The sequence below is a fragment of the Microplitis demolitor genome, chromosome 1, assembly GCF_026212275.2.
Source record: "Microplitis demolitor isolate Queensland-Clemson2020A chromosome 1, iyMicDemo2.1a, whole genome shotgun sequence".
Classification (NCBI taxonomy): Eukaryota; Metazoa; Arthropoda; class Insecta; order Hymenoptera; family Braconidae; genus Microplitis; species Microplitis demolitor.
In genome coordinates, this window is record NC_068545.1 from 18,493,554 (window position 1) to 18,521,544 (window position 27,991).

The 27,991-nt window shown below is 28.6% G+C and overlaps 3 protein-coding genes across 8 annotated transcripts in view; 1 reads left to right on the forward strand and 2 right to left on the reverse strand.

The window, feature by feature from the left end:
• Positions 1-19,669, forward strand: part of LOC103578482 (protein Fe65 homolog) — a 33,669-nt gene extending 14,000 nt beyond the window's left edge. For 2 of the 6 annotated variants that reach the window (XM_053738277.1, XM_053738282.1), the window contains exons 3-14: positions 7,403-7,721; positions 14,096-14,236; positions 15,619-15,848; positions 15,963-16,081; positions 16,211-16,323; positions 16,394-16,592; positions 16,878-17,005; positions 17,188-17,441; positions 17,528-17,730; positions 17,915-18,091; positions 18,447-18,617; positions 19,131-19,669. In XM_053738277.1, coding sequence (XP_053594252.1) covers positions 7,403-7,721; positions 14,096-14,236; positions 15,619-15,848; positions 15,963-16,081; positions 16,211-16,323; positions 16,394-16,592; positions 16,878-17,005; positions 17,188-17,441; positions 17,528-17,730; positions 17,915-18,091; positions 18,447-18,596 — 2,033 coding nt within the window. In that variant the 3' untranslated portion in view covers positions 18,597-18,617; positions 19,131-19,669. Of the gene's footprint in view, positions 1-2,697; positions 2,734-3,011; positions 3,237-7,402; positions 7,722-14,095; positions 14,237-15,618; positions 15,849-15,962; positions 16,082-16,210; positions 16,324-16,393; positions 16,593-16,877; positions 17,006-17,187; positions 17,442-17,527; positions 17,731-17,914; positions 18,092-18,446; positions 18,618-19,130 lie in introns of those variants that run through there. The other 4 variants (XM_053738289.1, XM_008559631.3, XM_053738286.1 and 1 more) reach the window with 4 other exon arrangements.
• A 2,883-nt stretch (positions 19,670-22,552) lies between these two features.
• LOC103578469 (hemolymph juvenile hormone binding protein (JHBP) domain-containing protein) lies at positions 22,553-24,527 on the reverse strand. Its single transcript, XM_008559590.1, has 5 exons — positions 24,415-24,527; positions 23,955-24,041; positions 23,251-23,401; positions 23,038-23,171; positions 22,553-22,865 (listed from the first exon to the last, which is right to left on the reverse strand). Exons 1-5 carry the CDS (start codon positions 24,473-24,475, stop codon positions 22,564-22,566), a joined length of 735 nt encoding a protein of 244 aa, XP_008557812.1. The 5' UTR covers positions 24,476-24,527; the 3' UTR covers positions 22,553-22,563.
• An 813-nt stretch (positions 24,528-25,340) lies between these two features.
• Positions 25,341-27,983, reverse strand: LOC103579019 (uncharacterized). Its single transcript, XM_014445000.1, has 2 exons — positions 27,922-27,983; positions 25,341-26,625 (listed from the first exon to the last, which is right to left on the reverse strand). The coding sequence occupies exon 2, from the start codon at positions 26,595-26,597 to the stop codon at positions 25,341-25,343; it is 1,257 nt and encodes a 418-aa protein (XP_014300486.1). The 5' UTR covers positions 26,598-26,625; positions 27,922-27,983.
• Positions 27,984-27,991: the final 8 nt, after the last annotated feature.

The window sequence follows — 27,991 nt, forward strand, 5'->3', positions numbered from 1 at the left end:
AATTTTTATTTATTTTAAAATTTAAAATGCAAAAAATTTTTTGGAGTAAGTAAAAATTTTTTGCACTGAGAAATACTTTTTTTCTGTGTATGCATATTTTCAACAACGTATCAACTAAGTCGAATTTCATCGTAGTTATTGCATACCATAAATCAAACAATCGTTTGTATTGCATGCATCGTACTTTTTTTGGTCTGGTATATGAAAATTTAAATATCACATATAAGCTCTCTACATGAGTTTTTGCTTTTGCTTCTGCTTCAGTTCTATAAAACTATAGCTTTTGTCTGCTTCTCTCTTTCAGTTTACTTTGTACTAAGTAGAAATAAAACGTCATTGCACGACAGACTCTGTTCCTTTTTCTCTTTTCTCTTTAGTAGTCTCGGTAGTTTTTATATGTAGTTCCATAGCACTGTACCTATACTGTTCCTGCTTCTGTATTATACTTTAAACGAAATAGCTTTCAGCAAATCCAATATAATCTACAATCGCATTGGTCCATAGAAATTTCAGCTTTAAACAAAACCTAAACTTACATCTTATAAATTAAACCAGGCGTTAAATCTCGTATTACCCATACTACACTGTAAAAATCGGCAGTGAATGCGAAGAGACCTGGATTTCATTTAAATCCGAATTTACTCCGATTCAAGATGTAAGCTGATGACAAAAAACTATTGACTATAGGATATATATCCTTAAACAATAGACAGATGACTGAAAACATGCAGCGATGGCATGTTTCAGATGTACTTGTATTGGCATGAACAAGCATGCGCTCCATTATATGAATGATTCATAGGGATCATTAAACTCTAGTTTATTCTATTTGTTCGTTTACACCCGGCATCATCCAACACAACACCCGAGTTCGTGACGTTGATGTGCCATGACGATTACATATCCATATATATATATATATGTCTCTTCGGTGTTCTCGGTGCATATAATAGCTACTATGTGTCCCAACAGGTATCAAATCATTAAATCCCTTTAGAATTATATATATCTCATGAGCTTGTTTCTTTGTTCTGTTATATGTGATTCGTGGTCAGCTTTAATTAATTTAAATTCTTTTTACACATCACTATACACGAAGAGAAAATTATGGTAACTGTTCCTAGTACGTTTATGAAATATCATCCCATACCGTTATGGTAATGATTACTTGGGATTATGGGATATAGACCCATACTTTCTGGGAAAAGTTTCCATAAGTATGGGAACAATTCCTATCATTATGGTAACAGTTTCCATATCGCATGTGAAAGAATCATGGTAATGATTACCATACTCATAGGAATAGTTCCCACAAGCAAATAGTAACCGATCCTATAACCACATTGTAATGGTTCCTAAGTGTGTATGGGAATAAGCCCTATATGTTATGGTAATTATTCCTATAATATTATGGGAATAGTTACGATAATAGTATGGGAATGGTTACCATAATATCATGGGAATGGTTACCATAATATTTAGAAATTATAATAATTTTTTTTTTTGAAAGAAGCGTTTTTTATTTGTATATTACAAAATTTTAAGTATATAAAAAAAACGCTCATTACAAAAAAAATTTATTATAATTTCTAAATATTATGGTAACAATTATCATAATATTCTGGTAATGGTTACCATAATATTATGGTAATAATTCCCATACATTATGATAATCGTTACCATAATATTATGGTAACCATTATCATAGTTACATGGTAACGGTTATCATGATTCCATAGGAACTATACCCATAATTATAGGAATGATTACCATAATATATATGGGTGCCGTTCCTATAATCAACATTTGAAAAAAACCGGTTACCATGCAGTATGCGAACCATTCCCATAATTTTCTCTCCGAGTACTAGCTGACATTATTTTTATCTTCATGGTAGAAAGTACATGTTACAGTAAATGATCCTAAAGACTCATTGGATGATACATGTATGTAAGAAAGTGTCGGTTGGTTTTTACCCTTATCATTCCCCGTTACTTATAATCATTGTATATATATTTACCGTTTAGTTTATTTTTCTTGTAACACACATACACTCATATAAATTTTGCCATATTAATATGATATGTTATTTCCATCTCACTTTCAACCCTTTTTATCTGTCTCTCTCAAGCTTATTATTAAATGAGAACCACTGGATGACGTATCACGATGCTGATTGGTTGATGATAAAATCATGTGACCCGTGTGCTTGCTAACCCATCAGATGAAGTAGCGCGAAAAGCTTGAGTGAGAAAGAATGAATATAAATTATAGTAATAGAAAAAAAAAAAAAAAAAAAGAAAAAAAAGAAAAAAAAAATGGATAAAGAAGAAAAAGAAAAGGATGACATGAATGGGGGATGAATTTAATTTAAAGTAAGAGGGATGTAGATGGGTGATAGTACAAGCAGTATGTGGCACTAGTAGTAGTAGAGGTGACATAGTCACACCGTGGTGGGAGTAGACATCAAAGTACAGGTAAGGGAAGGAACCACCAAGGCAACCAGACTAACAGAGAGAAAAGTTTAAATAGTGAGGATAGTGAGCGATGAAGCATGTATAGTATAGGTGGTATAGGTCGAGGGGCTCGAGGATAGTGAATGCGCGCGCGAGTAACTGACGCGGAGGGCTGCGAGTTGGGGTGAAAAGAGAGGGCGCCAATGTAGCTTTTCATCAGTCACTGCAACGTACGCGACGCCCCGACTTCTTCAGAGCTTTATTCCTTCATTTTCTTGTAGCGACACTCAGTACCACATTTTTTTATTACTATTATTATTATTATTATATATATTATATATATTTTTGGATTTTATAGGCGAATTAATGCAATACGGCTGGCCATGTGTCTTAACAATTTAATTGTGAATTATTAATTATTATTATGTCATTAATATTTAATGTGTGAAGATAATATGTAGTTATTATATACATATATGTATATATATAAATATATATATGTATATATTTATATGTATATATTTGTGTTGAAATATTTGTTTTAATTTACAATAGTATATTGGTGATATTTTTTAAATGAATTTATGATAATTGTGATAAGATAAACGTAGAATTATGAAATTATAAATGAACTGAACAAAGCAGTCTGTAAATTTTTTAAAAACTGCGTTTGTGAACAAGCGTGTGTTACTTTTTATTTATTTATTGTTTTTTTTTCTTTTTGACAAAACATTGAAATAAAAATTCAAAATTCCACGATGGTGCTGCACAGAGCAAGCCGTAAGTTTTCTTTTTTAATTACTTATTGATTGTATGTTTTTTTTTATTATCATATAATTTAATCTTCATAACTACTTTTTATCATTTAAACCTTAGGAAGATAAAAAAAAAATTTTTTTAAAATAAAAGGTGAAAAATTTAAGATACTTAATACTCGAAATTCCATAAATTTCTTATGTATTTGGAGTTATTTATTCGACTTATTTTCTGTAAGAGAACTACCACGCGGCCCTGACCAGACTCACCAATATACAAACTTAAAAAAAAATCGCGTGACTACTTTTTTACCCTTATTGTACATTTTTTTCCCCCTTAGGTTTCTAAACATGTAATAACGGGTTCTTACAATATCTTGATTTCCAAAATATTCAACTAATGTTAATTAGCTTTATATTTTTAATTGCATTTATTTGTTTTACCTGATAAAAGTTATCTAAATTAAATTATACAATACGATTGTTTCAACACATTTAAATAATCATCCTGTTATCACATATATATCGTGACAAAATCGAACCTCCCGCGCAAATCTATGCATTGACTAGACTGAAAAATATACAAGACCGGAAATCATGATATATATATTCATATAAATAAATTAGATTCGCTGTCAGTTTGTACACTAAGACTTGTCATTGCACCTTTTTATCTACTATGATTTCTACTTCTATTTCGACCATTGATTCAAGAAGACAATAATATTGCAACAATAGAAACTATTAATAATAATAATAGTAATAATAAGACAAGTATCGATTTAGCTAATCCCGCTGGTATATAACATAATCATAGGCCATATATATTTTTTTTCTAGGAATAACTTGCGTGTTTAACAACACTGTATATAATATCGATCTTCGATACTGTACTTGTATTACACTGTACTATTTTTCATTCTTTTTTTTTTTATAAATATTTACACTTACTTAACAAACGTGTTCTCAATTTCATGATTAAAAGCAATGCTTGTTTGGCTGATTAATTATAAATACACGTATAAATGGATATTTTTTAAAATCTACCTTACTGAGTTGTTCAACACAACTCAGTTTATTAACACTCACAAAGGGACGTCTTAAAGCACTACCAGACAAAATTACATTCTTTAACTGGAGTAATGTGCAATAAATTACTCTTGGAAGCTGGTGCTAACGAAAATAAACAACGGTGTGAATTTTGACTTGAGAAAACTATTTATATTCTTGATTTAATAGAAAAATTGGATAGTAATAAATTTATGTTTGATATATATGTAATTATATATCTATAGAGTGTCACATGTGCACATGACGTCTCTATTTGTATTTGACTATATATAGTATGTCATACTAGCACAGATTTTACTCATGTGCATCACGTACCCGAATGACTCACACATATGATATGTCTTTCATTGTCTCTATAACATTATTTAATATTTTCTAAATCGTATTGGCAAATCTGATCCATAAAAATTATATTTCACTTTAAAAATTTAAATTTCGTACATGAAAATATTTTTTTTAAAAAAGAGCTGATGGAATTTATTTGTCATATTTTCATAGTTCAGTTGAGTGGTAATTAATCCAAACTTGTACAAAAAAAAAACGATGTCAATATTTATGTCCGTAAGAGACTTTTTTGTTGAAATATTCAACAAATAAATTTGAACTATAGGTCGGTTTTCGGGAAATGGAGAAATCATTAAGTACAGAGCAGTTATATGCGTTTATGTGGTGTCAAACTCGAACCTCTTATGACCCGCTGGTGCGGCGCGGCGCGGTAGGATGCACAGCCCTCTGGTGAACCACAACACACACCTCTCCTATCAACTTACTGCTGCTATAGCGTTAACCGCGACCTCTCCAAGGACCACTGGAGGGCAATAAAATCCACTTGGGAGTTCGTTCTGAACCTTCTGAATTACAAGGACGATCTTACATTTCAAATTTCTACACGGAAATTTTATAGCAAGAAAATTTTTTCAAGTAATCCTTTTTTTCTGCAGAGTATATACACGGGGAGAGTTATCGTTAATTGTGAGTAAAACTGGGCTTGAATAAATAATTACTCTTCCGTTTCTAGAAAGTGTTCGATTATGGGATAAAAAAACCCAATTTCGAGTAATTTTTAAATACAAAAAGAGTAAAAAATAAAACAAAAGGAATCAGTTTTTATTATTTCGGTTTTTGATCCAATTACTCTAAATTGTGGAGTACATTTTATCAAAAATTTTTTCCATGCATAAAAACTACAAATGGAGTTTTTTGTTTTAATAAAAACCTTGTTATCTATAACATTATCTCGTTTATTTTTTTTAAACTTAATCTCCATCATTCCCTTTATTTCATCCCTCAAGCTCCGCATCAAGCTTCATATAACGCGATAACACGTTTTTGCTCTTTGGCACTCATAGTGCGTGTATTTGTAAAATCGATTCTTCTGGCAATATATATTCATCAGGTGCGATCTGTAACAATTTTTTTATCCAAAATAAATGGAATCAATAATTAGCACCCTTTAATCTACCCAGACGAAATTTGGATACATTCAAATTAACTTCAAATAACAACAGAAAACTTTTATACAAAATTCACTCTTACGGTTTATTAATTGATATGAAAAAATAAAACAAGCTCACCAGTTGGTTGGCTATTAATGTCATCCACTTTGAATATGATTATTCAACTATAATTAAAGTACAATCTGGAATTTTCCGGTTCAATTTTTTTTTTAAACAATAATCTAAAAGTATCTCTAGATGATGGAGAAATTTGAAACAATAATGTTCGATAAAGTTAAAATTAGCATCGATATTGTTTTGTATCAATTATGTTATAAAGGATTAAATCGATTGCGATGAAATTTAGCCCCACAGCTTAAAAGTTCTCAAGGGGATGATGGTTCTAATAGAGAGTCCAGACAAGTTGTTAGTTTTCTCGCTTATAAAGTGCTCGTAAACTTAAACTTTGAGATGAGAAGGTAAAATTTTAAGATTTACCTCTTTCCCTTTCTAGAACTTGTACTAGTGCATATAGTATGTCAAACTTTGCTACTACCTCTTTGTTTGTCCTGTTATCGATCAAAACCACTTGGGAATACGAACTTTACTGTATAGAACATATTTTTTTAACGCTTGATTTTATTCACTAGCATTATACTCGATGATATGTTTAATAATAAATATGATCTATTCAATTGATTTTCGTAATGGGTAATAGAAAAAAAATATGATCATGATCAATGTGTTGTTTTATGAAAAGACTATAAAATATAATAAATCACACTTTTAACCAATCAGAGAAAATTTTTTGCGGCTGATGAAAGCCATTTAACGGCATATTTTTAAGCACAAGTTACATAAAAAATATATGACTTTTTATGTATGTGTTCGTCTTTCATAAATATTGATATTTTTGATAAGATTAATGTCAAAAGCAATCAAGAGGGCAAGTAAAGAAAATTAATCTATTAAATATTTATGACAATCAGTAGTTAATAATAAGTACGTGTATTTATTAGATTTGAATGTAAAATATAAAGAATTATGATCAACTAGTATTGCCGTCGGTATTACACGAGTAAAGTTTCGACCCATTGCTTATCCAATCAAGCGCGAAATAATTTTTATTTTGTTCAGTTATCCATATCGATTGCTTTACTACTGTACTAAGGTTGGTGAGGTTCTCAAACTATTTCAAGATGGCGTCTAGAGTCATGGCCGAAGGAGGCCAGAAGACGTTTGTCAAATTATATCGTTTTATTCACTGGCCTTGTAAAATATATATGAGAAATTAATCGAGTCATAAACCGCTGATAATTACGTAATCATCCTGGGGATAATTAGTCGCTATATACATTTATAATTGACAATGTGTTATATTGAATTTAGTAACAAATTAATGGCTTGGAGAAACGATTAGGGGAGACTGGGTATGGTGGCCACAGCGGTCATTTGTGGCGATCGGGTCATCGATCGGCGTCGAAAAATCATGAAGGCATCACTTTCCTTTCGGCGCCAATCAATGTTCGTATTTCGTTCGATAAGTTGTCTGCTATGACCTCAGTGACGACCATCCTATGAGACAATCATCCCCGTTCTCCCCTAAACAGATGAAATAGTTAAATTTTTATTTAAATGTAATAATAATAATTAATGTAGATTATTTAATTTTGATGTTTTACAGAAAACGGACTTTTGTCTTTTGAAAATCCAAACTATCATCTAGAATCAGCGCGCTTTGATGACGCACTTAATAGTAATAGTTCGGGAAATTCACTGTTTGATGAATTATATCAAGATCTAGTGGTCAGTGGTGCCAGAAGAGACGAGATGGTTACAGGTATCGTAAACGGAGGTGGAGTTGGTAATAGTACGAGGCATGCACGTAGAACATACGCCACACTAGACCTTGGCAGCATGGGTGTTGATGTTACTCAGGGTCCTCTAACTCAGAATTCAGTCACTGCAGAAACACCAGACAATACTGCCAACCACAATCTTGGGTAAGTTTTAATTCAACTCATCTTTATTATTTTTTAAGCTAGTCCAATTTTTGTCATTTTTTAAAGCATATAATAGACCCTTATTATTTTCCCGAGTTTATATTTAATTATATAGTAATATTCAACGGAAAATTTTTGACAACTATCTTTTAGAACGTAAAATTGAACTTGTATTTAGTACGCGAACGAAATTTTTATCTAATCGTAATTATTATTAGTATTTGTAGATAAGATTAATTTTAAAAAACTCTTTAGGTGTCATGTCACTATATCTGTATCCTTACTAGTAATTTTACAAGCACACGCTTGCGAGGTATAAATTACTAGGGATATCATGAAGGCACATTCCGCTCGACGATATCACATTATCGTAAAGTGACGAATGGCAAGAATCCGAGCATAAAAATCCAATTAAGGAAATGTTTGTCGGTTTATCATTCCAACTAGTCGTATCTACTAGGAAAAATAATTTTAAAAAATTTCAAATGAAAAAGGAAAAGTTTTGAAAGTCAAACATTTGCCGACTTCAAACCCTCATTTTTTAATTAAGTAATTTTTATTTTATTTTACGAATGTAAAGATGTAGTAATGGCCGTATAATTAAAAAAAAATTCCATTCAATTTTTCCAAGGATTCTTTGTTCGGTTTGCAATTAATTATTTGTATTTTTCCAAATTACATATTTACTATTTAAAAACATAGTAAAAAAATAAATAAAATAAAAGCCGTCTATTGGTTGTGTACTAAAAAATTTTATTACACTGTGACCAGAAAGTGACCAATAATTGCTCAACTATCCTGTCTTTGGCATCCTGTTTTATTATTGTATTATATGGCTGCGTATAAATAGTTTCACTATCCATGAGGTTGATACCTTTAGCAACAGACACCTATCTCTGGGATTATATAGATTACCTCGTAGTAGCGCGTTTATTAGAATTTTCCGTGCCGGTACTATCAGGGTAAATGACCTGGGTTTATGCACTTATTATGTGCAGCTTTTACATTCAGTATTGTCTGTTAATCGTCTCATAGATAAAAAATACTACTATTTTATATTTTTTTTTTTTAACTATTACTGAATATAATAAATATATATCTTATATACAACAATGAAAAATTTTCTATGCCGAAATAATCCACTAGCTTTTTGAATAAAAAAAAATTTTCAATATTTGCATTACTGATAAATTAACTCTGATTACAATATTGCAAAAAAAACATAAGTACAAACTTAAATTTACATTTATATTCCAACGAAATTGGGTCCGTAGGCGTGTTGCTGCACAGGAGTATAGGAACACGTGTGGCTTCATTGTCCTCTAACCCGTAAGCTCTTTCTGTTTGAAGTATATATATATATATATATATATGGAAGTCATATAGACTTGGGGAAAATTGAAGCACTCTCACAACGGTACTACACACGAGAAAAGCTACATGTATTCCCCGATGTATATAAATGTTAGACCCTCGTTGTTTTCAATGCTCTGTGGATTACATCTTTGTCAAGATTTTCGTCAGAGGCTGAAATAAAGTAGGATCCAAAAAGTTGCTTTTTACGTGATATGACTAAAATAATTTTCCCGTTGAAAGGCTTAAACGATAAATAATTTATTTCGTTGTAATTTTGACTCGAGTATATCGATTTGCAAAATATAGCTCTGGTAAAATTATTTTTACGAAATATGAGTCGCTATAAATAAGACAATTCGATTTTTTTTAAGAAAGAAATGTTAAGGAAGATATTTTATATCCAAGTACTGAAGTAATATTTTTTTTTTCTTCATTCAATAATTCATTGCATATTAATGCTAATAATAGCCATTACACGCATTTTTTTCATGTAGTAAAATACTTTTGAAATATATAATATATCAAATTTTTTATCATAAATTTAAAAAAATTTTATTTCCTTATAGTTTCTGGGTTCGAACCAGAATCCATAAGGGCGTGAAAGAAAAAAAACTGCATATATTTCATACTTAAAATCATTGCATAACTCACATATAATATATTATCGTATAATATATCGTTGGTGACTTAATGCAACAAAAATGACCATTACGAAATATTGTATGGGTGTGTGGATAAAAAAAAAAAAAAAAAAAAAAGAAATGAGAATGAGAATTACTGTAGATTATTGATTGGGCGTCGGGACGTTCACCACAGTATCATCGGGAAAACCCGTTGGTAATCTCTCAACATTGTAGGTCGACATTACTGCTATTGAACTGGCTAGCATAAAGGTATACTAGCATGTAGTACATATATAATAAAAGTAGTGAACAAACCTTACACTGTGTCTCCTATATATGTGTCGCTATCAACAAATACTCTTTCTCTTGTTCTACAGCTCATTTTCTCTATCCTCGCCTACACTCATTAAACACATGTATATGTATAAAATACATACGTATTGTTTAAATACATGTATTGACAGCTTTTGATTACTATGCTACTGCCACTATGACTTACAGTGTATAAGAGTATTCTATTTCATACATTTCACCTCGGCTAAACTAGTGATTCTCTGAAATTGCCGGCTGAATAAATAGACTATCGATCTACTTCCATACTATAATATTATTGTTGTTTTTTTTTTTTTTTTGTTTTCATTATCGAGTCCAAGAGCAATACTTTCTTTTATTTTTATTTTATAAAAAAATTTTTCATAATACATAAAAGTAACAAAAAAATGTCATAGTTATTGAAAGCGACTGAATTTTTTTTTTAATTTTTTATGATAACAATAGGAAGAAAAAAAACGTATATATTAATTTATAGATAATCTGAATGTACACAGAAAAAAAGTATTTCTTGGCGCAAGAAAATTGTTTATCGCTTCAATAAAATTTTTGTTTTTAATTTAAAATGGAAAAAATTTCTTGGGGAAAGTAAAAATTTTTTGCGCTAATAAATGATTTTTTCTGGGTATAATTTAAAGTGATTAATTTATAGTTAATTAGACATAAATAAGGAATTTGTCACCGTGACATTTTAAAAAAATATATATTGAAAAACATTGTGAAATAGTAATGAGGGTAAGGCAATAAAATAAAAAAAAATTGCCAGCGGTCAGTTTTGTTATAAATTACCATAATTCAATGATAAGAAAATGAAATCAAGATAATATTGTACTCGAAATGATAGATTAACTACAGATACTTAATAATTTTCAGTAGTAAAAATACGCGATGGTACGGCATTATGACGTCATGAGGTAACACGAATTAAACCGAACAGAGCCGAGTTTTACCGAAAGCTCGATATTTTCCATAAAATACTTTAGTCTTTCTCCGACTGTCGTTGTCGAGTAATCGGGCGTTACTAAAGATACCATGTATTTTTTCATTTTAAAAATTCCATAGTACATATTATACATACATCTTATTTTATATAAATAATAATAATCGATTATTTGAAAATAATTGTAGTATAAGCTGTCAATTAACAGAACTTATAAACAATATTCTAATATATAAAATGAATAATAATCAAAGCTTAGTACAAGTTGAATTAATTCCGCGAATTCCAATGGTTGCCAATATTTCAAGTGCCGGTAGCTGACTGTGAGTTTTATTCAAAATTAAAAAATTTAACTCTTTATTAATGTTTATTATTTTACAAAAATACATTAATAATAATTTACAATATATTACTTACATACATGTATAAAATTTCATAAATTTCTTCAATCGAAACTGTATAATCGATTGAGATTTAAAGATGAGCGTTTCTACTTTTATCCTCTCGGCGCATTTAATTCTTCTAATATAAATCATTTCTTCATGTATTTTATTTCTTAACGTATTGTAATTTGATTATGTTTCATCTTTGAACATATATAAATTGTTCATTATTTTTAATGTAAATAATGTAATCAATTTTCTTTTTTCTGACTACTTTTGAATTTCATTTGACTTAATCCTTATTTAGTTCAATATGATGCTGACCGTTTAAATATATCGCTAATTGCTGATGCCTGATGTCTGTTCCACTTTAAATTACTATCTTCTTATTCGTAGATACTACTATTTATAAATATTATCTATGAAAAAAAACTTGTAGATACTTTTAAAAAAATTAAACTTACCTTGGCCTTTTGTTTCACTGAAGCTTTAATTAATAAATATTTCACTCAATTCATTTACTATGTTTATTCCAATTCAATTAAATATTTCATTTAACTTCGAAGTAATTCAAAAAATATATCAAATACAATAAATTATTTTAATAATTTGATACATTTTTTCGCATCACTCCTACATATCAATTCATTTTATTGCTAGTTGTTTATTTAAATATAATTCATGTCGTAGGATAATTTTCTACATGACGAAAATTCAATAAATGAAGTAAAAATAATCTTCGGATTAAATGAAGATAAATAAATAAATAACAGACAGGAATATAAAAAAAATGGCTGTCTGGTAACATATATATGTAACGTCATTGCTGGTCGTTGCTCCTGTTATTACTGCTTTAAAATGTTTTCATATGTATACATATATTGATGGCAGCAATAACAGGTCAACAGCAGGTTGCCCGTGACACTATCATGTATGCATCATGGAGTTACGTGCGTAATATACTACTGGGAAGCACATTCGCTGCCGTCACCATAAATCTTTCAAATGGAATTCCCTTTTCTCTCCACGTTTTTCCCTTTTTTTGTTTTACCACTATGCATTTGACTTTTCCATCTCATTTTATATGTTTTTTTTACAATTTTATTTCTTGATACTCCACAAGATATACAGTAATTTAATCTCAAGAATACCATTTATTACCGCTATCACTCCCATGTATCAAACTACTATGCACTTTGTACCTTTATTTTTTGAGTTAAAATAGTTGATAAAATATTCAAATTGTATACACTCTGAAAAAGTAATTTAAATAAAAGACAATTTTTTTTATTTTCGATTATAAATCAAAGCCCCTGAAGACATATATATCTTAGGGACTTTGATGAGTGTCGGAAGTTGGTTGGATCGAAGGGTGGCAAATCAGCATAAACTTAATTACCCTATGGCTGTAAGCGCGTTGTGAAAAACGAGTAGTCAGTCAAGTCAGGGATATGTTTCCTTGTTTATCACAGTCAAAATATCATCCAAGTTTCATCCCTCACCAAGCACAAGATAGTATTAATAGTAGTAGTAGTAGCAGTACAAGAGTTTGTAAGAGTGTGACTGAGTTAGAGATGAAGCGCGATGTACAAAATGTGTAAACTCTAGTATGAGTAATGACGCAATACAAGGTTTTCTACTATATATATATATATATATATATATATATATATATATATATATATATATATGTATGTGTATATACATGTGAATAACAGCGAGATCAGTAAGACTGTGTCGCAGGGGCCGCAGGGCAATTCCAAAACTCGTAGAGGGGTTTAAAATTATAAGAGAGGGGTTGCGCCGCTGCTGTATGTATTGATCGAATGAAAGTCGTCTCGGCTACGCCAATATACCGGCACGCTCATCGGAGGCCGTTACTGACGCCCACGCTTATAATAAATATGAAATATATTTATATGTATATGCTGTTTTATACTGGTAATAGTGTGTTTTGAATAATTAATAAAATTACTTTTGGCTGCTTCCATTGTCTGATAAATTAATAAATATATGTTATCTTTTGCCGTGGGTGTATATTTTGTTACCAAGTACTCTGCTGATGTGCTTAGCACCTCAGAAATTCCTATGTTAATTTTGTAAATAAATAACTATTGCTGATTGTTTTATCAATATGCAAAAAATGCTAAAAATTATCAACTATTATCTGATATATATATATATAAATATATAAACAGTAAAATAAATATGTAACATTTAATATTAAAATTATTGCATGAAAGGTTACCGTAAATAAAGTTCAAGGACAAATTGGCAGGCGACAGTTGAAGGTTTCCAGTATATATTTTATTATTTTTATATAAATTTCTAATATACATCGATATATAAATCGAAAAAAAAGTTTTATAATTTACTGGAGAAATAAAAAATTTCAAAAAGTAATTAGCAATGAGTGTAGTATATGTTGGCAACATTAGGATGAAAAATTGGCTGCTGTTAATCTCTTGAGCGCATTTGTTAGCAAGTGTGTACTAATTTGAGTTAACGTCGACTCAATTTTACTATCGCTAATCAAATTATTACATTTGTCTGGAAGCAGTTTATCCCAAGTAAACACGTCTACATATTAATTATTATAAGCTGAAAGATGAGAGTGCCACGTTGATGTACTCTTTGATCTAAAAAAAAGAATGATCAGTATAATTAATTATATAATAAAAAATTTATAAATAATAATAAGTTTGTATTAGATTATTATACCTACATATATACGTGATTCAGGTATGGCAGCGAGGGTGCGGAGGTGATCGAGTCGGCGCTGGTTGATGATAATCTCAACGGGAATCCTCGACCATCATCCAAGGCCCTGTCAAATCCATCCGCGACCCTCGATGCCGGTGGTTCCGACCACAATGTCAGAAAGTACGTACTCGTAATTCACAGTCGTACTAATAACCGTCACTTTTTTTCACGCTTCTCGAATTTGTTATGATTATTTGTATTTTATATCTGTAATCGCTGTACAAATGTATCAGTCATTGTTTTAATTTTTGATGGTATTGCTATTGAAACATTTTTCAAATTTTATTTTCGATCAGGTCAACTTTTTAAGCAAATTATTATTATTAATAAATTTTTTATCATGTATGTTTCCGACGGAAATATTGTGTAAACCTGGTCACTAGTATTATAGTTGCCTACTTTTGTATATGATTTAACTGTAAATCTTGACGCTGATAAAATGCTTTATGTTGAATCTTAAGAAATTGTGCAAGTTAATGCATGCATGGCTTTTTGATAGAACTACTAACGTATGGCTTGCGCCAGATTAGCTCAAAAATTGATTTTATATGTATTGTAAAAAATTTTGGGTCCAAGGTGTGGTGTGAATAATTCGGTGTTAAATTTTGGGCCAAGTGAATTGGAAGGTTCACTCCACCAATGGTGTGACAGAAAAACTTTATACCGGGTTAAAAGTAAACTGCTTAATATTTTACACCAAGAAAATTTCACATCGAGCAGACCGTGTAAGTTCCTGGGGGACCATTTTCACACCAAGAAATATTTTTACGATATCTCTTGAATAATTTTTATTCAATTTTGATGTTTGGGGTAGCATTCAACGAAGCTTATAGAATATTTACATACATACAATCGGACATCGCAAAATTAGTTAGAATAGTTTCCTAGAAACTCAGAATCTCGAGATCTGTTGAAAACTCAGTTTTCGAAAATTGGACCGAAACCAATAACTTTTCTTTTTTTTTTAAATTTTAAATTTTTTAGCGGGAAGTTCAAAAAGACTTAAGTGATTTTATCAATCAGCCATGTGTCATAATATCTTGCATCACTATTTTGTGACAGATTTATAGGGATATATTTATATATAAATACGTAAACACTTATGGGTTTCCTTGATACTTTTACACAATTGACCCAAGACTGTTCTATAGTTCTATTATATTGTCTTTCGTATGTCAGTTTGCGCAAAAAGATTATGGTAATAAATATTTCATCTAACAACAATTTGTGGTGTAAATTGTTACACCGGAAATTTAAATAAATTTATTCGGGCTCTGTAGTCAAAGCTCTATAAAGACCGTAATATAAAAAAAAAACAATAATATAAAGTGTATAGTATACATTTCCATTACTATCCTCTTGATAAAATATCAAAGAGTAAAGCTAATAATGAAATTTACAAATATATCATTATTTATTAATTTATTTTAATTAAGTGATTCAAAATTATTATATTAACAATAATAATATTTAAAATTTTTTTTTTGTTATCAATCTAACAGTTACTGTGAGAACCCCGATAACGACTTAACGGAGATGGGCGGTATACCACATGTAGAGGATGGCCTCAACAGAGATCTTTACCCTATTTCAGTGAAACGCAGACAACCAAAAGATCAAAATATAACAAACCAATTAGAAAACAATTCAAAAGAAAAAGCCGATGAGTCGCAGAGTCCACAGTCTGAGGACAAGGATGAAAATTTACCAGCTGGTTGGGAAAAACACGAGGGTAAGTTAATCATCTTTTATCATAACACTTGTAGTAATAATTTATGGACTATAATAAACACAACTGCAGATAACTGACTACAAGACTAATTTTGATTCTCTCGTTAAATTTTAGACAAAGATGGTCCCTACTACTGGCACATCAAAAGTGGTACTATACAAAGAGAAACACCAGAAGCGACACTTAATTCAAAAAATGAAAACCACAAAAGTCTTGTTAAAGACAATGACAGTGTGAGTTTATATATATATATATATATATATATATATATATATATATATATATATATATATATTAATATATCAATAATAAATAATAAATTTATATTTCAAATTTACGTGTATTTATTTATTATATATTAGATAAATAACTTTCATTCATTGGGTACTATAATCAATACAGTGACACGTAGTAACACAAGTTCTGCATTAGATCAAGAATTGGAAAATAAACGAAAGGAGGAATTGGCATTGAAGTAAATATTCTGTTATTATTTATTCACTTATAATTATAGTCAAAATAATAATGTGTTACATAATAATTAGGAGAAGAAGTTATCCAGCCCGAGCAGACTCTGAAGGAAGGGACAAACCTATCAGATTTGCGGTTCGGTCTCTTGGTTGGACGGAAATCGCAGAGGAAGATTTGACGCCAGAAAGAAGTAGCAAAGCTGTCAACAAATGTATTGTTGACTTATCACTCGGAAGAAATGATCTTTTAGATGTTGTCGGTCGGTGGGGTGATGTAAGTTATAAGTAACATCCAATATTTATTAATATATACTGGACTTTATCATCATGCAGTAAAATTATTTTTAAAAATTATAAAGTATCCACTTAAAAAGAAAGTCTCTAAAATAAAGCCCTTATAATTTTTTTAACATTCACTCTTCAAAATACAAAAATAAATATTTTTTGTTTATTTTCATTTTTTATTATACAATAATAATAAAAATAAACTTGTGAGTAAAATCTTTTATAAAAATTCCGATAAAATGATTTATTACTAAAATTTAATAATTTTTAACAGGGTAAAGATCTTTTCATGGATCTAGATGAAGGAGCACTAAAACTAATTGACCCTGAAAATTTAACAGTACTCAATACTCAACCAATTCATACTCTCAGAGTATGGGGCGTCGGCAGAGATCATGGACGGTACCTATAAAATATAAATTACTATTAATTTACTATTAGTATTATACTGATAAACTCTTTAACAATAACAATATTTTTAATTATTGCTTTCTAACGGATTATCTAGTGAAAGGTAGAAAAAAAAATCAATGTATTTTAATTTTCACATCTAAACAAATTACAAATAATTTTTTATTCTTTAGAGATTTTGCATATGTAGCAAGAGACAGATCAACTAGGAAATTCATGTGTCACGTGTTTAGGTGTGACATACCAGCTCGTACAATTGCAAATACATTACGTGACATTTGTAAGAAAATAATGATTGAACGATCGTTACACCAGAATCTTGCAAAACCAGTAGATATTAATGGCAGAACTTGTTTAGCAACAAGACCTACTAATTTACCAACAGAACATCGGCGCTTTCACAGAAATAATGATCAGACACTAGTCGGTAAAGTGATATTTTTTTTTTCGTTGATATTAAAAATCTACTAAAATTATTTATATTATTATGATGATTATTTTAAAAAATTCTAGCACAATCATTCCCTACCCCGATGGAAGAACCAAAGAAAGTTCTGCGAGCGCAATATCTTGGCTCAATGCAAGTAACAGCGGCTACAGGAATGGATGTTTTAAATGACGCAATAGACCACATGGTGACAAACACTCCTATAAATCAGTGGCGAAATGTTAACGTAGCTGTTGCACCGAGCATGATCTCTATACTTACACCCAACGTGAGTTACTCACATAATAACAATAATAATTTATTTTGCCCTCTAATTACAGTGACTATCTGACCTATTTCAAATTAAAACTCTTTAACAACAAACATGATACTAATCATTTATCATTACTTTTATTTATCTGTTACTGTTATTATTTTTTTCTTTACATAAATATAAATATTGTTTGATGTAGGATGAAAAATTGATAACAGAGTGTCGAGTCCGTTATCTATCATTTCTGGGCATTGGAACAAATGTTAAGCAGTGTGCATTTATTATGCACACTGCACAGGATCTTTTTATAGCTCATATATTTAATTGTGAGCCTAGCAGTGGTGCTTTATGCAAAACAATTGAGGCCGCGTGCAAGGTAAATCTTTGACCCTTTTATTTTCGATAATTATTACTAGGGACAAGATTTTTGGCTTAATTTTGAAATTAATGGTTCAAATGTTTGATATTACAGCGAAAATATTGATCTTATAAAAAAAGTCTTGAAACAAAAGTTGTAGAAAATTTAATTTTCAAAAAAAAATGTCTCTTATGATTTTCTTATACAACCAATATTTTCACCGCAATTTTAAAATTAAGATTCATAATGATGATTCAAATTTTTGATCATTATGAAAATCTTAGTCTTGAAATTACGGCTTTCTTATTAGTCCTAAGAAGAAAAAAAAAATTTATTAATCTTGATGGTTTATTCATTTACTTTTTTTTTAAAGCTGAGGTACCAAAAATGTCTAGACGCTCATCCGCAGGGTTTTAGAAACGCTAATAATTTAACTACCCCGAATGGCCGCGGAATAGGGGCAACTATCAAGTCATTAGTGGGATCTCTTACAGGCAGAAAAAATAAACAGGGTGAATCCTGAGATGAGGCTCTCTCGCTCCAGGTAAGCAATATCAATAGTTTATTACCTTTCATTTATTTACTGAACTATAAATTTATCTTCATTTCATTAAAAGAAATTATCTAATATTTATCAATGTACAGTCGAACTCCATTAACTCGGATCATTATCTCGGAACTTCCCCTCAATCTTTACCCCTACCACGAGTCTGTGTACATTTATTTATGCATCATTCATATAGATGTCAGAGCGCATGCGTCATAGCTTACTTTTTAAGGGAGAAAGGGCATCCGATAACTCGGAAATTCAAAGAAATTTCCGCTCCTCCGTAGACTAACTATCCGAGTTAATGGAGTTCGATTACATGGGTACAAATTTCAAAAACATATTTTTGGTTTTACAATAAATTCATTATTAATCATTAAAAAAAAAAAAAAAAAAATTACTTACCTTTGATATTTAAATAAAAAATTAAAGTTTTGCATACGTACCCAGTAAAATTTATAAAATAAAAAAAAATAATCACTATAACTCATTAAAATTGATAATATGGAGCGTATAGTCAAATCAACCAAGCCGATCGATTCGCCAGGAACTATGGCCACTTCCTGCTGAGCGAGAAGTGATTCGTCACAGGCATCTCCAGTCTCCATTGACACTTAAGTACTTTGGGAGTTCACCACCGAGTGCCTCTCTTAAGTCCCTTCTTTCACCTTCCTTGGACATGAGAAGTATTAATCAGCTCGCTCCGTGGGAAAGTTGTCCCTAATATAATATAATCAATAATAATAATAATAATACTAGTAATTGATAAATAAATCGAGGGAAATAAGACTAGTAAATAAAATATCGCGCTTCTCGTGATTATTAATTTATATATTACGCTAAAATTATTTTATATATGGCGTTTTAAAAAATGAATATAATGATACCATTCACTTGAGATAATATAATGCTTAATTGACTTGAATATTAATGATATAATATATGATATTTCTGTGTTATGTCTTCGAATTTATAACGACGTCCAATTATTAAGTGTTATTGCTTGTTCGGAATAAAATATATAAAACTCATATTGTTTTCTTATATTTAAAAGAAATAAATAAATAAAAAAAAAAAACAAAAAAAAACATTGGACGATGTCGTTGCTTAATAAATAAAAATAAAAAAATATTTAACTATGTGAAATAATGTCTGTACCTCTGTACATATGAGGTATACATAGTTATGTATATATCTTGCAATATACGTATTCTATAATGTGTACAGACATGAAAAATTGTCTATAAGCTAATAAAAATTATATATAGAGTAAGTAATTAATTAATTGAAATTGTACACGGATTGACACCACACTGATACTTGTAATGAAATTCTGTAAAATTATTAATTAAAAACAAAAAATTAATAAAAAATAAACACGCTGCCACTTAATATAAACAAACATATATACCTTACATGGTTTTTAACACACGTACATTACACTCCTTACAAGTAAATAATAATAGTTATGACGATAATAATAAGAAGAAAAATAAAAAAAAAACATATATGTAAACCATGTATAGATAAATCTATATTATAAGAAACTTATTTTTTATGCCAAATAATAGGTGAGCTTGCATAAGAAGTGATATGACAAATATTAGCACGGCTACTTGAGTCGTAACGTATATTAAAAATTTAAATATAAAAGAAAAAAAAAGCTATTGTGTACTGTTGTAAAAAAAAATGTATTATGGAATCACATATAGAAGGTGAGATTTACATTTTTACACTAAAAATTATTGAGCATTTTTTGTTGTTTTTGTTGCATTCTTTATAATTGTTTATTATAAGAGCGTATCTAGTGTGAAAAAATATGTCGCGAGGGAGGGGCAAAATGAATTCTTTAGGAAAAAAAGTCAATAATGTCCACAGAGCCAATTTCACTCTATTAATAATTTTATTTAAAAATTTCAGGCGGTTGTTTTGCTGTCTCCCCTTTTCTGTTTTCCCATTGAAAAGATTAATATCTAACTGAATACAACACACATACATACATACATATTTAAGTGGGAATGACTCGGAAAAATTTTATGAGAAGTATTTTGTTGAAAATATTTTAAGTGGTGTTGCAGCTTTTATTAATTGATCGCGGATTTTCCGGTTTTTAATTAATTAAGACATTGAATAAAATTCTAGCAACACAAATTTGTGGCAGTTGCTCGATAAAACTTTTTTACAATTTACATTGAAAAATATCTGACGAATATAAAAATAAAATGTTAATGAGAAGCAAAAATAAATATAAAGAAAAAACAAAGACAGCTTATATTGAAATTTTTTTGTAAGTAAATGCATAGTTGATTTAAGAGTGACACAATTTAAATTATACGCTAATAACTGCAATACTTTGAACGCTGAGCGAATTTAAGAATCGTGATATATGTAATATGTAACACTTGAAAATGTGATGTTAAGTCGAATGATGGTTAATCATTAATTGTAAATTCAATATGATGCTAAATACAGCCCGCCTTTAACTATCAATAAATATAATGAAAGATTAGAAAGATATTGTAAAAGATTGGAGTCTATGTTAGAAAATTATTTATGTTTTCAAAGCCGTATTATTATAGTTGAGGTGTAGGGGCTATGTTATTATGTAATGTTATGTAATGTCATAAAAACGAGAAGATGCAGAACAGGTATGGTTACACGCCATATATTGCCTATCAATGTATTGCTAATTGCCATAAATATATTTATATTGTAATCCCATACACACACATATATATCTATATATATACATGTGTGTGTATGATATGCTACTTGTACTTATATATATTTCTCATAAAGTATTTTTTAATTTATGGAAAAAGTAGAAACTAAGAGTTGCAATAAATATTAAGTTTCTTTTACTCTTTTCATTTTTTTTTTTTTAATAACATAAATAATGTAAATGAAATATCAATTTTGCAAACTTGTGGTTTTGTCTTGTAGTAAATACCCTCAAAGCCCTTTCTTTAATGTCAAATATTTAATTTAATTTTTTTTTTTAACAATAAAATTTATTTAATAATTCGGTACTACCAATTAGTAGTGTCAATATATAAATTTTATATATGTGTATATTACATGTTACATGATCTAAAATATATGACTGTGTATACCTTATATATGTACTTATATTTGTTATTTTTATTATATATGATGCCTTACTTTCGTTCCTTCCATTTTCGGGTCGTACGAATGAAAAAAATAAAATTATTTAAAAGACCGAGATCATGGACAAATAGTTAACGTGTTGAAATAATAGTAAATTTGCGGACGTAATAATGGAGATTAATATTTAATTTACTGCATATTAATTGATATCTACTATTTTTAATTTTCCTATAGACGGAAAGATCCATTATCATTTTAGCGAAGAAAATAATCAAGAAACTTGTCGTCTTTTCTAGAGAAGATGATAACCGATTTATGAGTGTGAATGTAGTAGATATGAGCCAACATAAATTTTTCCAGACCTGCCGAAAGTTTTCCTGCCTATTGAGAGGGAAGAAAGTCTTTCTTTCCTCTCATAAGAGAATAATAAAAATTAGCGCATGCGCGATTCTCCCCATAAATAGAAGCAATAGCATATTATACACCAAGGGAGGAAAGTAGGACATCCCAACCCACATGTGTAAAACTAACAAATTATAAATATATAATAATAAGAAAAAATGAGAAAGATAAAAATTAATAAAAAAATATAGATATAAGTAATATAATTATAAAGCAACTGAATAAAATAATTAAATGTAATAGCTATATCCGCCTCTTGTGAATAAATGCCTATTTGTTCCTTTATAAAATATAGTACTTATTATTAAAAAAATAAAAATATATAATAGTATTGATCCTTAATAATATTTTTATTTTTTTTTTTTTAATTTTTAAATTAATTATTACAAAGTATGTACATATTTAATTGATAATAACTTGAAAATAATAATTTCTAAGCTGGAAATACGTTATCAAATGGTATTCGAGAAAATACATCATTACCGATTTTCATAAATACTTTTGAAAATGTGTCTTCGTAAGAGGATTGTAACTCGCGGAAGAGAACATCAGAATTACTGTTCAGTATTGAGTTTATTTGATTGCCTAAAAAACTGTCTTGGCTGAAAAGCCTTTCAAAGTTGAGAATAACTTTATCAGGTTTAAATTTGACATCGTATCTCTTGAGTTTCATATAAATATTGTTGTCCTTTTCAAATTTTTCACCATAATACGTATTTTTAGTCTTCAAATTCACTGAAATAAATATAATTATAATAATTAATATATCATTAAAGATAACTTATTTAAATTGTGTACATTATAGTAATTAACGTTGCACTATTTCCTCTTTCAATTGTAAAAAAAAAACAAACTATGTACCGGATGTCTCAACTATAAAGTAAATAAATAGCAATAAAATTATTACACATTGTGATATTGCAGGGTCCTTGACCGTGAATACGAAATAACAGCAATCTTCCATCAACCTTACAATTCGCTACAAAATCAATTTGTGGATTAAATGAATCTGATTTGAAGATCAAATTATCAAAGTCAATCCTTGAAAATAAATTGTATGACATATTAATGATTGGTAAATTATTATTGGTATTATTTTATACCATTATCATATAATTACTCGTAATTAGAGACATTTAATCCCTTGGTCAAACCGTAAACTTTTATGTTACGGTAATTTTGTTTAAAGGAAGCAATTGATCCAGATTCGCCAATAGACATATTGTCTATTCCCAGAGGCTCTAAAGGCAAAACATTAAGACTCGGAACTCCTTTAAAATATAAAAAATATATAAATAATCATTTTTCTTTTTTGTTTCTATTTTAATAAATTATTATTATTTAAAATTTGAAAATTATTTGAATTCTGGCGGTTTTTGAACTCAAAATTAATTTAAAATGTCAAAAAAAATTTAATTTTTAATTCAATTTTATCTCGAAACTTTAAAATAAAGAAATAATGAGAAATCTACTTCCATTTAAAATACCGAATGTAGTTTTTTCTAATTAAACATGTTTTAATTCATAAAAAGAAAGCAGTTAAATAAGTAACTAGTTTAGCAAATAAATATAGATAGAGCAAGCTAACTATACGGAAGTTAAAAAGTAAATGCAATAATAAAAAGTTGTAATTTGTGACACACATCAAATCACATAAAATATGTTTCATATGAATGAATTCGATATTAAACCTACTACGGTATCATAAGATGGATCGTCAATTATATTATCGAAAGTAGTCTAATAATATAAAATTACATATAAATGTGTGCGGTGAAAACGAAAGAAAAAAGTTTCGCTTATATATTAAATATTTAAATTTACCATTTGCCATTGAAACTATAGCTTGTACTGCAGCTTCATTGACACATTGAGAAAGATTTGGGTCATTTTGTTTACAAATGTTGAAGGCTGTAACATAATCATACACATTATTATTAAATAATCTGTTAAGCAAGTGTTGCAATTACGACGTTTTATTTATTACTGAGACTTGCAGTGTAGTAGCAGTAGATTTGCAGCAGCAGCAATAGCATACATTAGATAAGAATAATGTAACAGTTAAAATCCTGCTGTATTTAAATAGCATAACTAATAATCTGAAAATACTTTAAAGCTAATACTCATATTTATGTTTTTTTCTTGTACTTTTGATAATTATACAATTTAAATTTATCTTATTATTCATTTAAAAATGATAATTTTTTTTTTTTTTATTATTCACCATACAATAAATTATTATTTTAAATATCATATAATCAATAAATTTATCAAATATACTTACGTAGATCTAATGCTTCTGATATTGTTATGAAAATGAATATAAACGCTGATATTAATATCATAATTGTAAATTAAAATGTAATTAATTTATTAAACTTTTCTTGATCACTTGCACGTTCAGACTGTGTCCATTTGGTCAATCATTCGTATTTATATTTAACTGAGTATTACCCCACTCTATGGTTGTTGCAACCAAACAATTTCCTTTAAGAAATCCTAGAGTGGAGGACGAAAATTAATAATTATCATTTATTCCGAGAGTAAAATATAAGACCTACTGTCATTTTTAAAATTATCAAAAAAAATTAATAAATAAATGATTGTAATATTTAATATATATATTTTGAAACATCTTGATACATTATACTATTATGTTGATATTTTATTTTAGTCCCTTTTAAAAAGATTTCACGGTCATATAGTGAAATGTTTTTTATAAGGTCTTAATAAAAATTACTATCTTATTAAATTTATTTTTTAAAATTATTTTAATAAAAACCATAAGCTTTTCAAATTTTCTACAAACATATAACTGGTGATGATAATGTTTACTATTTTAATTTACAAAGACAATGGTAATTTTACCCATATTCTTAATAACTACTATTAATGTTATATTTGAAATATTTCGTGTAAATTCGTTTTATTTTTATAAATTATAAAAATATACTGGCTATTATTTAGCACGAAGAAAGGTATGACATTAATATAATAGTAAGTTGAATTCTATATCTAATAATAATAACAATAACTGAAAATTTACGTTACACTTAAAATGAGGTCAATACCTTAAAAATATATATATATATTTAAGATGAAAACAAGTTTTACATGGTCAAACGGGTATTATAAAATTGAATTACATGTACATATATAATGTTCAATGTCAAGACCACAATTATTGAATCACTCATAAACATATATATACTATAAAATTTTTTTTTTTTGAAATCTTAATGCAAGACTATTATTATTAGTAATAAGAGATAGTGGTGGTTTTTTATTGATGGAAATTAAATTATTTAATTCGAGATGAGAATTTACTTCTGTGAGTGGGCTCTTTTTATGGGTATGTTTTTTTTTATTATCTTTACAATATTGATCTACAATAATATTGCGAGGAAAATAGTGAGCTATTTGCTGAATATTTTTATTTTTAGTAATTGGCAATGATACCACTAGATCATGAGGATTTATTTTATCAACTGGTTCAAGAAAAAGTCGATCATTGAGTTTGTACTGATCAACTAATTCTGCTGGTGACTCTATTGATAGCAGAGTATGACTAGAACCATGAGTGTCAAAATAATTTATTTTACGAAATTTATCCAGTTTGAACGTTTCCTTTTCCACCGGATCATTTTTATTATTAATAGACAGTAGTGATGATTGTTTTCCACCGCATTTGCAACATGTTTGTTTACGGCTATTTAAATTTCTACCTCTTGTATTTATAAAACAACTCTCATAATCGCAATTATTTTGTACAATAACTCTCGGTGTTTTATTATTACTATCTAATAAAGATGTTTTAGAGATTGATCGTTTATCTTGTTGTCGAGAATTCAATTTAGATAATGAGCGAATCGTCTTCTTTGATTTCAGTCTATCCATTGATGTCTTTCTGTATGATGGTATTGCAGATGTAAAGATAGTTTTTATTTTTGGAGTAGAACTATTGTTTTCCGCTGAGTTAATAGTTTTTGGATCAAATATTTGAAAATTTGCGGATTCATCAGTAAAATAATTATCTTCAGTATGTGATTTTTTGAATGATTTCTGTCTATCAGTTGATAAAAACATTTGGGACTTTGATTTTCCAGTGTAATTATAGTTTTTAGACAATTTATTTTTAACATTGCGAAGAAATTCTGATCTTGGAATGTAATTTGATATTTCATAAACTTTTTTAGATAAATCACGAGTAAATGTTGATTCTGCTGGTGATGGTGGATTAATTTTTGCATCATCAGTAATCGCAAAATCACTTAATTTCACATTAAAATTACTTTTGCAATAATCACATGGCCAAAGATGGTTATCGACAGTTGTGCTAATTGACTTTAATTTTAATTTATTTTGATTATTATTAACGCAATAACATCCTTTAGTTGGTTTTCTCAAAATATCAAATTCACATGCTGAACGTTTTGACGTTATTAATATTTTTCCACCAACAGTCATTTTGTTTTTTTATTATTTTTTGTGAGACCTGAATTAAAAAATTAATAATAATCAAGGCCATTCGCAGACAGTAGTACCTCCCACTTTTTAAAAATTTTCAAATACTTTCATCTGTGTACGTCCCATGCATATCAAAATTTTATTAATTAATTAAAGAAAAACTAAAGCATTAATTGAAAAAAGGACAACGTAGTCGTGATTTTGCTAAGATATAGATTTAAAAAAAAACTACAGTTGACATCAATTAGGAGTTGAACAAAATTTATTGAATAAATTTCAGTAAAATCTTCATGTCAATTTTATAATTTGAATTTTCAAGTTTTGTAGATTAAAATTTACTCAACAAATTCCGTTCAGCTCCTGATTGATAATAACTGTATTTTTTTTTTTTTTTTTTTTTTTTTTTCAAAATTCTATCTCAACGAAATTACGACTACGTTGTCTTTTTTTCAATTAAAGTTTTAATTTTTTTTTATAAATAATTAATCAAATTTCAATATGATTATGACAGTTGAAAATTATTAAATATTTTTGAAAAGTAGGGGATAGGAGACTGTCAGAGGATGCCCTTAATTATTAACATCATTTTAAAAATTAAAGTCATATTCTGATATTGAAAACAACAAAAAATATCATCAAGGGAATCAATCAAGGGTTGATTATTGCCACAAAAAAAAACTATTAAAAAAAAAAATTTTTCATTTAATTTACCGATTTATAATAAATGGTTTAATCTCACTCCAATTAAAAGCGAGCGGGTAATGGGTCTTTTAGACCCAGTTTTTCAAACCGGGAGATTTAAATTGATATTTTTAGTATATCTGTTAGTATATACATTAGTAATATATACATATACCAGGAATCATAATTCAAACCCAGATTAAACATAAACTCGGTTTGAAAAACTGGCCCTTAACTTATACAGTATGACTAGACATGTAAATGTCATCAGAAAAATGAATTATAAGAATATAAATACTACCTCAATTAACGAAAGATGACTTTAACACTATACTCTAACTATTCCTCATAAAAATTTATCAAAATGCGACATAAAAGCTAAGTTATTATTTATTTATATGAACAAAAGTATCAGTAATCAGCAATTTCAGAATATAAAATTACATATGATAGTCGCCGTACTTGTATTGAATTCGTCAGTCCGTCAGTCAGAACTTAGCGACGTCAGAACATGTAACGGATGTGGGGGTGTCTGTAAAAGGGGTGTAAGGTGTAAATAAAAAAATGAAAAAGAAATAAAAATAGAAAAAAAACACAAAGGAACAAATAAAAAAAAAAGTATGTGAATTTCAGATCAACATACCAGATGTCGCTCGAGTAATTTTCAATATATATATATATTATAGACGACGTATAATATAGGTATACACCAC